This window comes from Pinus tabuliformis, chromosome 8, assembly GCF_031772625.1.
Source record: "Pinus tabuliformis cultivar Carrire ecotype Pingquan chromosome 8, CPIR1, whole genome shotgun sequence".
Taxonomy (NCBI): domain Eukaryota; kingdom Viridiplantae; phylum Streptophyta; class Pinopsida; order Pinales; family Pinaceae; genus Pinus; species Pinus tabuliformis.
This window is the reverse complement of record NC_142294.1, coordinates 552,827,677-552,840,692: the sequence shown is the minus strand read 5'-3', so window position 1 is coordinate 552,840,692 and position 13,016 is coordinate 552,827,677. Positions and strand designations below refer to the sequence as shown.

At 38.2% G+C, this 13,016-nt stretch overlaps 1 protein-coding gene across 1 annotated transcript; it reads right to left on the bottom strand.

The window, feature by feature from the left end:
* Nucleotides 1-10,142: 10,142 nt before the first annotated feature.
* LOC149236648 (uncharacterized) lies at nt 10,143-12,648 on the bottom strand. The gene has a single exon (XM_089461593.1). The coding sequence runs from the start codon at nt 12,543-12,545 to the stop codon at nt 10,470-10,472; it is 2,076 nt and encodes a 691-aa protein (XP_089317719.1). The 5' UTR covers nt 12,546-12,648; the 3' UTR covers nt 10,143-10,469.
* Between the last annotated feature and the right edge of the window lie 368 nt (nt 12,649-13,016).

The window sequence follows — 13,016 nt, the reverse complement described above, 5'->3', positions numbered from 1 at the left end:
GAACTACTCTCAAACACCCTGAGTCATTTCATGGTAATGTTAAAAATGTAAGTAAAATGATGAATCTTTCATTTTCATCCATTTACTTTAAGAATTTAACATTACCATGAATTGCATAGCAATAGCAAGGTCATAGGCTTGAATATTAGGAATTTGGTCAAAAACTAGGCTTCTCCAGTAATAAATCATTACTTTAAAAAAATGATTATTTTCAAAGGGTCCTTGATAGCATTGTACAAGACCGATCCATACAAGAATCAGTTAATTGTTTTTAAAGGGTCCTTGATAGCATTGTACAAGACCGATCCGTACAACAATTGGTTGATTGTTTTCAAAGGGTCCTTGATAGCATTGTACAAGACCGATCCGTACAAGAATTGGTTGATTGTTTTCAAAGGGTCCTTGATAGCAGAGTTGGAATTTGACGTGCATTTTGCCTGTCAAAGCCATTTTAGTCATTAAATACGTTGAAAATTTTTAAATGACCATTTGGCATAACATGGTTTGAAGAGTGAAGAATGTGTTTTTGATGGCTTATAATATTTTGAAAAAGTTATTAATATCTTATCTAGACATTTCGCTCCTAGAAACTTCGCGATATTAGAATAGAATATAAGTCTCTACCCTGAATAAGAAATTGAAATATGTCTTGTACTCTGAGTGGGCGATGTGTTTGATCATCAATTGGTTTACATTTTAGAAACCTTAAATAGCACTCTGATCATACTTATAATTAAAGAATTGAACTTTTCAGTAATGATTATTTTTAAATGTTATTTTTTAATAGTTGCTTTTAAATGTTATTTTTTATATTTATTTTATATAAATATATTAGTTTTGGTTTGAATTTATGAATATATATAATTATTTTTTATATGTGGTGGTGTACTAAATTTATATTTAGAAAAGTGTTTATATATGTGTGTGTGTGTGTGTTAAAATTATATATTGAGATTATTTTGAGTCATTTTTTGTTTAATTTATTAATAAATATAATCATTATTATTATTATTTTTGTTTGATATAGAAAATTAAAATTTAGAAAAATGTTTATTTCATATATGTGTATTTTTTTTAAATGACCATTATTATTAACTATTTTAATTTTTATTTTTTAAGAATTAAGAAATTTATTTTTTAACGAAATTGTAGTTTTGTGTTGTTTAAATCACCTTTTTCAATGTATAGATCAATTTATTAGGTTTAAAAATTCCTCAAATATTAAACAATTAGAATTTAATAAACACAATTTTTGTTTTCTTTATGATTTAGTTAAAAACACATTTGAAATATATTTAGGCTTATGGGAAAAACTGGAAAAACTATATATGACAAAGTCGTTAACAAATAGAATTTATTTGAAAAGACAACTGTACAGTCTTCAAATGAAGGAGGGTTCAAAAGTTGCAAAACATTTGAATGTTTTTAATACACTTATATGCCAATTATCAGATATGGAAGTTAAAATTCAAGAAGAAGACAAAGCTATAACCTTGTTGTGTTCTCTGCGCGAGTCATGGGACCACTTCGTAACTTCAATCAATTTGAGCACTGCTGATTCTTTGAAATTTGAATCAGTTGTAGGATCTCTCTTGTCTAAAGAAGTACGAAGGAAATTCAGTACTGAAACGAGTGCATCAGAAGCCATGATAGCTAGAGGACGGTCAAACGAAAGAGAAGAAAAAACAAAGGGGTCTTCCAGATCTAAATCAAAGGGAAAGAAGTGTAAGGAAAAATGTTGGCACTGCAATAAAATTGGACACTTGAAGAAACACTGTTGGAAACGACAAGAGTCTGATAACCCGAAGAAGGAAGCAAATCAGGTTGATTCAGGTATGATAGACGAAGTTTTATCTGCTGAAGAATTATGTATGATAGATGAAATTGCACCTGTATGTAATGTCTCTCAGGGTTTAGAAAGCTGGTTGTTAGACTCTGGTGCTTCTCATCACATGTGTCCACACAGAAATTGGTTCACTTCATATGAAGATGTAAATGGTAGTTCTGTGTTTATGTGTAATAATGTAACACATCAGACTGTTGGGATGGGAAATATCAGGGTTAAAATGTATGATAACACAGTTAGAACATTAACTAGTGTTAGACATGTACCTGATTTGAAGAAAAATTTGATTTCTTTGGGAGTGTTGGATTCAAATAGTTATAAGTTTACAGGTCAGAATGGAGTGCTGCAAGTCTTTAAAGGCGCCCTAGTTGTTATGAAAGCAGAAAAGGTAGGAAATCTTTACAGACTCAAAGGAAGTACTCAGGTCAGTGAGGCAGCGATTGTGTTAGAAAAGAAGAAGAAGGTACTCGCCTATGGCATCAGTGATTGGGTCACATGAGCGAGAAAGGTCTTCAAGTACTGATCAAACATAAATCACTTCCTGATTTGAAATCCTTGAAGTTGGATTTCTGTAAACATTGTGTGTATGGAAAACAGTATTAACAGAGATTAAAAATTGGGAATCATAATAGTAAAGATATTTTAGACTATATTCATTTTGATCTGTGGGGACCATCTCCTATTGTATCATATGGAGGTGCTCTATATTTTTTAACGTTTATTGATGATTTCTCCTGTAAAATTTGGGTCTTTATGCTAAAAAAAAAAGCTGATGTATTCAATGTCTTTAAACAATTTAAAACAATGGTAGAGAAAAGAACAGGGAAATCAATTAAATGTTTAAGAACTGACAATGGTGGTGAATTTACTTCAATAGAATTTGAACAATACTGTAAGGATGAAGGAATTGTTAGACACAAAATTGTTGTTTATACTCCTCAGCAAAATGATGTTGTTGAACGTATGAATCAGACTCTTATCGAAAGAGCCAGAAGCATGATCAGCAATGCTAACTTGCAAAAGGAGTTGTGGGCAGAAGCAGTATCCACTGCTTGTTATTTAGTTAACAGATCTTCTTCAGTAGCAATTAATTGTAAAATTTCTGAAGAAACTTGGTCAGGTCAGTCTTGTGATTATTCACAATTAAGGATATTTGGTTGTGATGCTTATTCTCTTATTCCTAAAAAGCAGCGTTCAAAATTAGATCCAAAATCGAAATGTTATGTCTTTTTTGGGTATGACTATGCAGTGAAAGAATATAGGTTGTGGGATCCTACATCGTGGGAGATAGTCATTAGCAGAGATGTAACATTTGATAAATCTTCTCTTTTAAAATCAAATGTTGAAAGAATTGAACAGGTACAGGTATTGCCAAATCAACAAGTTCAGTTGGAGGCTAGATTTTTTGGTGACAGTAAAAAGGAAGAAAAGGCTTCTGGAGAAAAAGGTGTTGAAGATACAAAGGAAGTTGTTGAAGTTTCTAAACCAGTTCAGCAACCAGTCACTCTAAGAAGGTCTACAAGGGAAAGAAAAACTCCCAAAAGGTATGAAGATTATGTTTCATCTTTTGCTTTGATTACTAAAGATGGGGAACCTTCTTGTTATCAAGAAGCAGTAGATGATATGGATAGCGAAAATGGAAAACAGCTATGGAAGAAGAAATGGATTCCTTAACCAAGAACAATACCTGGGATCTTGTAGAACTTCTTGAAGGGAGAAATGTTGTTAGATGCAAATGGGTCTTCAAACTGAAACGAAAAGTTGATGGAAGTATCGAAAGGTATAAGGCGAAACTGGTAGTAAAAGGGTATTCTTAGGTTGAAGGTATCGACTTTCATGAGATTTTTTCACCAGTTGTAAAACTTGTTTCTATTTGTACTATGTTGGCACTAACTGCATTACTTAACCTTGAGTTAGAACAGTTCGATGTTAAAACAACGTTTCTACATGGTGATTTGAATGAAGAGTTATATATGGAACAACCAGAAGGTTTTGTACAAGGTCGTAGCAGAAGATTAGTTTGCAAGCTTAGGAAATCATTGTATGGTCTGAGGCAGTCTCCCAGACAATGGTACAAGAAGTTTGACTCCTTCATGGTGAACCAGAACTTTATTAGAAGTGAGTATGATCATTGTGTATGCTTCAAAAGTTTCAATGGCATATTCATTATCTTAGCTTCGTATGTTGACGATATGCTTATTGCAAGCAAAAGCATGGAAGAGATCAACAATTTAAAGGCTCGGCTCTCTAGAACGTTTGATATGAAGGATCTTGGAGCAGCAAAACATATCTTGGGCATGGAGATACACAGAGACAGGAAAAATGGTAAGCTTTGGTTATCACAGTAGAAGTATGTGGAGAAAGTACTTGAAAAGTTATGTATGAACAATGTGAAACCTGTTAATGTTCCATTAGCTTCCCATTTTAAGCTTTCTTCGGTTTTGAGTCCTAGAACTAATGAAGAAAAGCAGTATATATCTCATGTACCATATGCAAATGTTGTAAGCAACTTAATGTATGCGATGGTATCTACGAGACCTGACATTTCACATGCAGTTGGAGTTGTCAACAGGTTCATGGCAAATCCAGGTGAAGAACATTGGCGAGCAGTGAAATGGGTGCTTCGATAACTAAGAGGCACAAGTGACCATTGCATCATCTTTAATGGTAGTGAAGAATCAGTTTGCGAATATGTAGATGTTGATTATGCAGGTGATTTGGACAAAAGAAGATCTACTACAGGTTATATCTTTACTCTTGCAGGTGGAGCAATTAGTTGGATGTCAAAGCTTCAAGAAACAGTTGTGTTGTCCACTACCGAAGCAGAATATATAGCTGCTTCAAATGCTAGTAAAGAAACAATTTGGGTTAAAGGGTCTACTTGATGAGATTGGAAGGACGCAGGAGAAAGTGAATGTACTTTGTGACAGTCAAAGCGCTATTCACTTGGCTACAAACCCTGCTTATCACAGCAGAACCAAGCACATTGATGTAAGGTATCATTTTCTGAGACATGTCATTGATGGCGGAAAAGTAGCTCTTCAAAAGGTCCATACACAAGAGAATTGTGCAGACATATTCACAAAGCCAGTTACAGTAGAGAATGATCTGGATTTAAACAGGAACGCAACAAATTACAGATATAACCATAAATACAGAGGTGCGATAACCATAAATACAGAGATGCAACAGAAATAATACTTCATTTCATTACTATAAAATACTAAAATATGCTTACAAACAGAAATGGAAATAAACCAGCTAGGGTGATGGTAGCTTATCTCTGAGAAGAGATGTGGCGGCTACATGCCTATGAACTATGTTACAATGATGCTCGAAGGCCTATTTATTGTTGAGAAACAATGGAAAGCCCTTCACATCCCAAAACCTAACCCTAGAAGATGAAACGCCAAATTGTGGGCCCCGTTTCGGTAAATTGGTACATCAATTTCCCGAGGTCGTAACTTTGGCACCTGATCTTCGTTTGACGCGTACAATAGCTCGTTAGAAAGATCTATCCGAGAACTATAACTTTAAAAAGATCAACATCAGTCCATGGACCCATGTTGCTCCCAGATTTCCCCAAAAACGTCGTTTAGAGCTTCAAAACGGCTTCAGAAGTTCAGGACCCAGAAAACTGCTAAAAATAATAAATTGTGCTACAATTGCGAAAACTGAAAGAGACAGTTGTGGGGGTCCAAATGGGATAGGTGGGTGGCCACCAACATCCACCTGGATCATTCCTCCCCCCTTAGGAAGCAATGGTCCTCATTGCGTTGAGTTCCTCCATGAGATGAGGAAGTTGCTGCTGAACTTGGTCCTTGGTGAGCTGTTCTGCAATCTTTGATGTGTCCAGTAATGGTGGGAAGTATGGTTGATGACGGTCCACATTGAAGACTCGGTGCAAGCGAAGAAATGGGGGAATGTTATGCTCCAAAGCACTGTTTCCCGTAGCCTTGATACTGGTGTAAGGACCCTGTCGGAGTGGTCTGAGTTTCTGATGGGCTCTTGTCAGGCGTTCTTTCTGCAGATGCAACCCGACTTTGTTGCCCACCTGAAGTTTGTGTGGTACCCCTATGGGTGAGGAGAAGTTGTTCCTGTGTTCTATCATGATCGTATCCCTTTGCTACTGTTGCTGTGTGGAGGAACCCTTCACGGGGGTCATGGATGTGGTGATGATCTTCCCCTCACTTTGGGAGTGAACCAGACAGAAAATGAATTTCCTAGTCTGTGAAATGAGTTTGTTGCCTTTCTTAGCAGTGATCGAAGAAGTGGCGGTAGGTGGGGCTACCTCTGGTATCATGTATAATGAATTATTCAACGAAATAATGACAGCACGAGGCCTTGACTCATACACAGCATGTCGCCTCCACAAGTATGGATAGCCTAATAATACATCACAAACATCCAGAGGTGTAACATCACACAATACCTCATCTGTGAAGGGCTTGATGTTGTAGGGAAGGCGGCACTGCTGGCAAACTTTCAGATCTCGTCCTTCATGAAGCCACCCGATACTGTACGGTTGCGGGTGTGGTGTAGTTGGTAGGCCCAACCGCTTCACGACCTCTGCTGAAATGAGGTTCTTTTGGCTGCTACTGTCGACAATGAATTGCAGCGGCAAACCCTTCACCCACATCTGTGAGTGGAAAAGATGCTCCACCTCCTCTGGATCTTCGGGCTCATTCTTCTGGATCTTGGCGGTGGCCACAGTGACGCTGGGCTTCGCATCAATGATTTGCTTCCCTTTGCCATTCCCCTTGTCGGGTTCTGACTCAGGGTCGGAACATGCATCTGATTTTGAAGCATTCAACTCGGCCACCAGCGACTGCTTGGTCCGACACTCACTTGTGTTGTGAGTGGGGCTCTTGTGGAACTCGCACCACTTTCCTGTGTCCTTCTTTGACTTCATGGTGTTGTTCTTTTCTTGCGGCTTCGATGGGTTGTCTTGGGCCACCCCGCCTTGGCTTTGTCCTTTGGTCTTCGGATTCGCAGATCCAAAGTCTCTCTTCTTCTATTTGAACTTTTTCTCGATTTTTACAGTGTATCGGTACACTATGCCGAGCGAGGAGATGTTTAGGAACTCCATCTCTTCCTGGATGTATCTGTGTAGGTAGTCGCGGTATTTGAGTACCAAATGCAGCTCAAAGTCCTTGATACCCAGCGGTGTGCGAAGGGTATGAAAAATGTTGGTGAACTTCGGCACATCTTGGTCCCTTCCCTGCCGCAGCGTGGTCCATTTGATGTATTTGTCCTCATAGCTTTTGACAGGGTAGTACTGCTCCTTGACGGCATCCCGAAATGAATCCCAAGTGGGTGCGGCTGAAAATAGTGAGTCTGTACTTCCATCCTTCTGCTCGCAGTAGGTTTCCCACCAGTCCTTAACGTGGGGGGCTGCTTTGAGAAGAGTGAAAACAATCATTTCCCGACTCGAAAATTTATGAACAGAAAAATAACCCTCTAGCAGATTTAACCATTTATCTACGACCTCTGCATCTATCAACCCTCTAAGATGGAGATTTCAAAATTAACTTGTACCTTAAACGGTGTGGCGTTTCCAAAGTAGCTGCTGGAAGCCGATGCGTCGCCTCTGGGTAGTCGCTGAAGGATATGGGAAAAGTTGTCCATCGTCGCATTCCTTTGTTGCTAGAGGGCTTCTTCGAGCAAGATTTTGATAGGATCTCTTGCCCCCTCATCTTTCTTCTCATCCGCCATGGGAGGCCCTGGTCTTGCAAAAGTTCGACCAGTTCAAGCCCTAACTCCTTATATCCCGACCTCATTGGGGACATGCAAAGAAAAACAGAGAAAAAACAGACCGCTCTGATACCACTGATCCGGATCTTCGGAGGGAGACCCCCAAGATCTGAAAATTTGAAATTACCAGAAGAAAACGAGTAGAATGCCTAATAAACAAAACCACAAAGATTTTTTTATTAAAACAAATAATAATTGTAAGGACTACATTGTGGTGGACAATCTGTCCTTTTACAAAATGTGACTTGTTACTTATAGTATTTCTCAGTTACAATACAACGGGTCAATTCCATAGGTGAATGAATACCATGGGTGGAAGTCACAATACCACGGGTCAATTCCATGGGTGAATGAATACCATGGGTGGATGTCACAATACCATGGGAAAATACCATGGGTGAATGAATACCATGGGTGGATGTCACTTACAATACCATGGGTAGATGCTACTTACAATACCATAGGTAAATTCCATGGGTGGATGAATACCATGGGTTGATACCATTTTCCATTCGGATCAGAGAAGCTGCGATGGTGTTTAGCTTCTCTTGGCTTGCAGAAAATATGATGAATGGGCATGGGCAAGGGATTAGGAAAATTGTTGTCAAGGTGGAGTTTGTTGGTAATTTGACAACAAATGAATGTAAATGTAAATTTGGATAAATTGTTTTAGTTATTGACAAGTTAGTTTCATACCGAATCGGCAGTTATGTAACTATGGAGGCTGATATAAAACTGATGAATGCCCGAACTATTGTAATGGAGAATTATTTCATTGATTGAATAGAAAATCCAATCCTTTGCCCCGTGGATGTTTCCTTGACACTCAGTGAAAGTTTTAATATTTACCACGTAAATCCTGAGTTATTACTTATATGGTTGTTGTCGGTTTCATTTCTTTCTTGTTTTGTAACCTCCATTAACTACACAAGACATTCATACCTACCCATCCTATTTCTTTCTTGTTTTGTAACCTCCATTAACTACACAAGACATTCATACCTACCCATCCTGAACTTCGTTCTTTGTATGGAATTTCCATGTCGCACCAAATCGAAGTTCTTTGTATGGAATTTCCATGTCGCACCAAATTTGCAAGTTCTCGTGTGGATTATATAAAATTACAATATGATCGGATACAACAAAAACATAAAGAAATCTAGAAATTATATCTTTCTTTATTGGAATTCTCACATTTCAATAAGAATCCTATGATGTAAAATAATAAAATTGGATTTCATTTTGAATGAAGACAACAGATCAATAGCTGATCAATACCTGTCATTCCTGTTGACTAATTCTTGAAGGACACTTATCTTCAATTCTTGTAGATGTTGCTCCCTGGCATTTCACATTAAGCAAACCAAACATTTCAATTTTTATCCCAAATAATATTATAAATATATACCGAGCTATCCTATTTCTGAGATCCCAAAGCTATTGGAATCAAAGCTCCCCAAGCCACAACCATTGAAGAGTAGAAACGGAAAAACACGAGATTGAAAAACATATGTCTAGTGCAATATACAGTAGACAAATCTGACGTTGTTCACTTCCAGCAAAGACTATATTATATTCACCAACTAGTGGCAGAAGCAAATTTCTGTATATTCTAATCATATTTCCTGTAAGAAGCAAAGCTTAGACTAGTATTGCACATTGGCCATGCAGAGGAAGTTAAACTAATTGATTTTAACAGCCTGTGACCTATGAATCCAAATTTCTGTATATTCTAATCATATGTCCTGTAAGAAGCAAAGCTTCGAGCTAGTATTGCACATTAGCCATGCAGAGGAAGTTAAACTAGTTGAACTTAACAGCCTGTGAGAAGTGAATCTACAGTAAGGTTTTGATCATTGTGTACTGCCATTCGAGTTTCATATATGCATGCAACTAATTAGGACAGTTAAATCATGACATAGCCACAAAGTATGTCCGATCTCTGCCATCATACTGTGAATAATGCCCTATCTCTGCCTCCATACTCTCATGCTGTTCTTGTAGACTGTTTTGCCACGTAGCCTCTAAAGTACATAGTGTTCATAGAGTCAAACTACCTTCAATGCAATAATACCAAACCTAGTGAAGCAAATCCCCATGTTGCTAGGTCACATTTATTACAGTGAATCTTAATAAATTACATGACCTCAGGGAAAGTGATAATTAATGTCAAACTCTCAAACAAAATTAATTACTGAATGCGTTTGACAGCCGATTGATCAACCATCTATTTTAGTTTTTACCTAAAACTAACCATGAACAATTCAGCAACAGTAACTCACTAACTGGTAGAGCAAGCCATGAGTAGACCAAACCCAGTTCATCAATTTTCACGCATAAAACTGACTTGATAGTATTTTATATGGCTGCCGGCAAGTCTTATACTAATAGGTGCTATTACAGTAAGTCCATCTGTTTTGCCTACATTAGAAGTTGCGACTATTGGAAGCGATTTTCTAAATACTAACTCCAATAAAACGCTTCCTCAGGACCACTTCAGACAGACAATATAAACTGAAGAAAAGTCTAACGCTTTGTATAATATTTTTGAAATCCTTATCAATCTATTAACCACCTTTGAAACAATGTCATGACTAAGAAAATATCATATCAATTTGTAATTCACCACTCCTATGATTTGTAACATCCTCTCCTAATATTAAACACCTGATGCACTCTTATTGGAATTCCATGTGTACCACTTGATCAACTCAGCCACCATACCTGTTTCAGATAGTGCATTATTACCAAAGTCATCCCTGTACTTCATCAACTGCAATTTACTCCCTTTTACTAAATCTTGCGAGGTGCATTTCAGCAATATCGTTACAGAAGCTTTTATTTACAACTTAATGTCACAACACAAGTATCAAACTTTTTTCAAGATCTCATCCAATATTCTATTGGCGTTTTGGCGTGTGCCTTCCTTGCATAGTGCGTCCATGATGGTGGCATATGTAATCATATCAGGCCCATGACCTCTGTCTTTCATCTGTTCGAATAATTTTATTGCCTCCTTCAGGTTACCCACTCTGTAGAGTCCATTCATCAATGTGGTGTATGTGATAATATCAGGGCTCTGACCCTGGCCTTGCATCTCATAGAAGATCTGGTGAGCTTCGTCTATCCTATTATGCTTGCAAAGCCCGTGTATTAATGTATTATAACTAACTAAATCAGGCCTGCAACCTTTCTCTGGCATCTCTCGAAGAAGCTCCCCTGCCTTCTCCGGATTACCTGCTCTGCAAAATCCATTTATAAGTGTATTGTATGTTATTTGATCAGGTGGAATGCCTATTTTCACCATAACATCTAATAACCCGAGAGCTTCCTGAAGCTTGCCTTCTTTGCAAAGACCATCAATAACAGTGCTGTATGTTATTTGATCAGGTGGAATGCCTATTTTCACCATAACATCTAATAACCCGAGAGCTTCCTGAAGCTTGCCTTCTTTGCAAAGACCATCAATAACAGTGCTGTATGTGATAACATTTGGATTGCACCCTTTGTTTAGCATCTCATGAAGCACTCTGGTGGCCTCCTGCCATTGCCTTTCCTTACATAAACCATTAATAAGCGCATTGTACGTGACCACATTAGGGGATATGTTTTTGTCAGGCATTTCAGAGAAGAACTTCATAGCCTCGTCCAACTTGCCTTCCTTACATAAACCATCAATAAGCGCATTGCACGTGACCACATTAGGGGATGTGTTTTTGTCAGGCATTTCAGAAAAGAACTTCATCGCCTCGTCCAACTTGCCTTCCTTACATAAACCATCAATAAGCGCACTGCATGTGACCACATTAGGGGATATGTTTTTGTCAGGCATTTCAGAGAAGAACTTCATCGCCTCGTCTAACTTGCCTTCCTTACATAAACCATCAATAAGCGCATTGCATGTGACCACATCAGGGGATATGTTTTTGTCAAGCATTTCAGAGAAGAACTTCATCGCCTCGTCCAACTTGCCTTCCTTACATAAACCATCAATAAGCGCACTGTACGTGACCACATTAGGGGATATGTTTTTGTCAAGCATTTCAGAGAAGAACTTCATCGCCTCGTCCAACTTGCCTTCCTTACATAAACCATCAATAAGCGCACTGTATGTGACCACATCAGGGGATATGTTTTTGTCAGACATTTCAGAGAAGAGCTTCCTCGCCTCAGCCAACTTGCCTTCCTTACATAAACCATCAATAAGTATACTGTATGTAATAACATCGGGATTACAACCCTCTTTTATCATCAGATACAATAGTTTCTTGACTTCTTGGAGCTTACCTTCTTTGCATAGCCGATCCATGAGCGCGCTAAATGTGATTATGTTAGGCTCATGGCCCTTTTGCAGCATAACAGCTAACAACCCGAACGCCTCGTAGGATTTCCCGGCCTTGCAGAACCCATTTATTAGGGTATTATAAGTAACAAGACTAGGAGCTTGTTGTTTGCTCCTCATTTGGTTGAAAACCTTGATAGCGTCCTCGACTCTGAATTTCCTGCAAAACCCTTTGATGAGGGTATTGAAGGTTACGACATTTGGAACATACCCATGTGCTTCCATTCCTTCAAACACTTTGAACGCATAATCCATTCTACCTGTTTCACAGTGACAATTGATGATAATGTTCAAAGTTATGAGATCTGGGATAATGTCGGCTTCAATCATAAGCCTATAAACAGACAATGCAGATTCATGTTGATTCCGTCGAAGCAGGCTACTTAACAAGAGATTGCAGGTGCTTAGAGAGGGGATGGATGTAGATTTAGGTGAAAGCAGGTGCTTGAAGGTGTCCAGTGCCTCTTGAAGTCTGTTGGTGTGACAGAGTGTCTTAATGCGCGTGTCTGCAGAGGCGCTCAAAGTGCGGAAGGAAAGTCGATGAATGGAGATGTTGTTGTTGCAGAGGGAGAGCATTGCGTTCCTCGTGCTAGTGGCCCCCATGTTGAGCAAGCAGAGAACCCAAAAACCTGAGAGAATAGAGACGTGTTTCGTGACAGCAGCTACTTCTGTGAGTTGAGAGTGCAATGCCAGAGTAAATTGAGAAATGAAATAATTTTATCTCCGTGAAACCCTAATTTATGTGAGTCGAGAGCAAGGGACATCCCTGTGTGGAAAGAAAATTGAAATTTTCTGTATTGAGGAATATGTTCCCATTTGAAAAAAAATTATATTGGAAAAAAGAAATTGTAAATTAAAATTAAATCGATCGTGGAGAAATGGGAAAACACCCAGAAACAAATAGGCACCGTTTCGCTTCAAAATGTAAGGTGAAACCAATGTGACAGTTACGAGATAATCAAAATGGAGTGTTTTGGATTGGGTAGGTAATTTATATTTTTCAATGTAGTTATAGTTTTTGAGTCTAGTTTTATAAGTCAGTTGATCCGTTTGATCCGTTTAGAGGATGTATAG

Excerpts from the sequence above, each read along its gene's own strand:
- LOC149236648 (XM_089461593.1), bottom strand. The coding sequence starts at position 12,545 with ATGGGGGCCACTAGCACGAGGAACGCAATGCTCTCCCTCTGCAACAAC.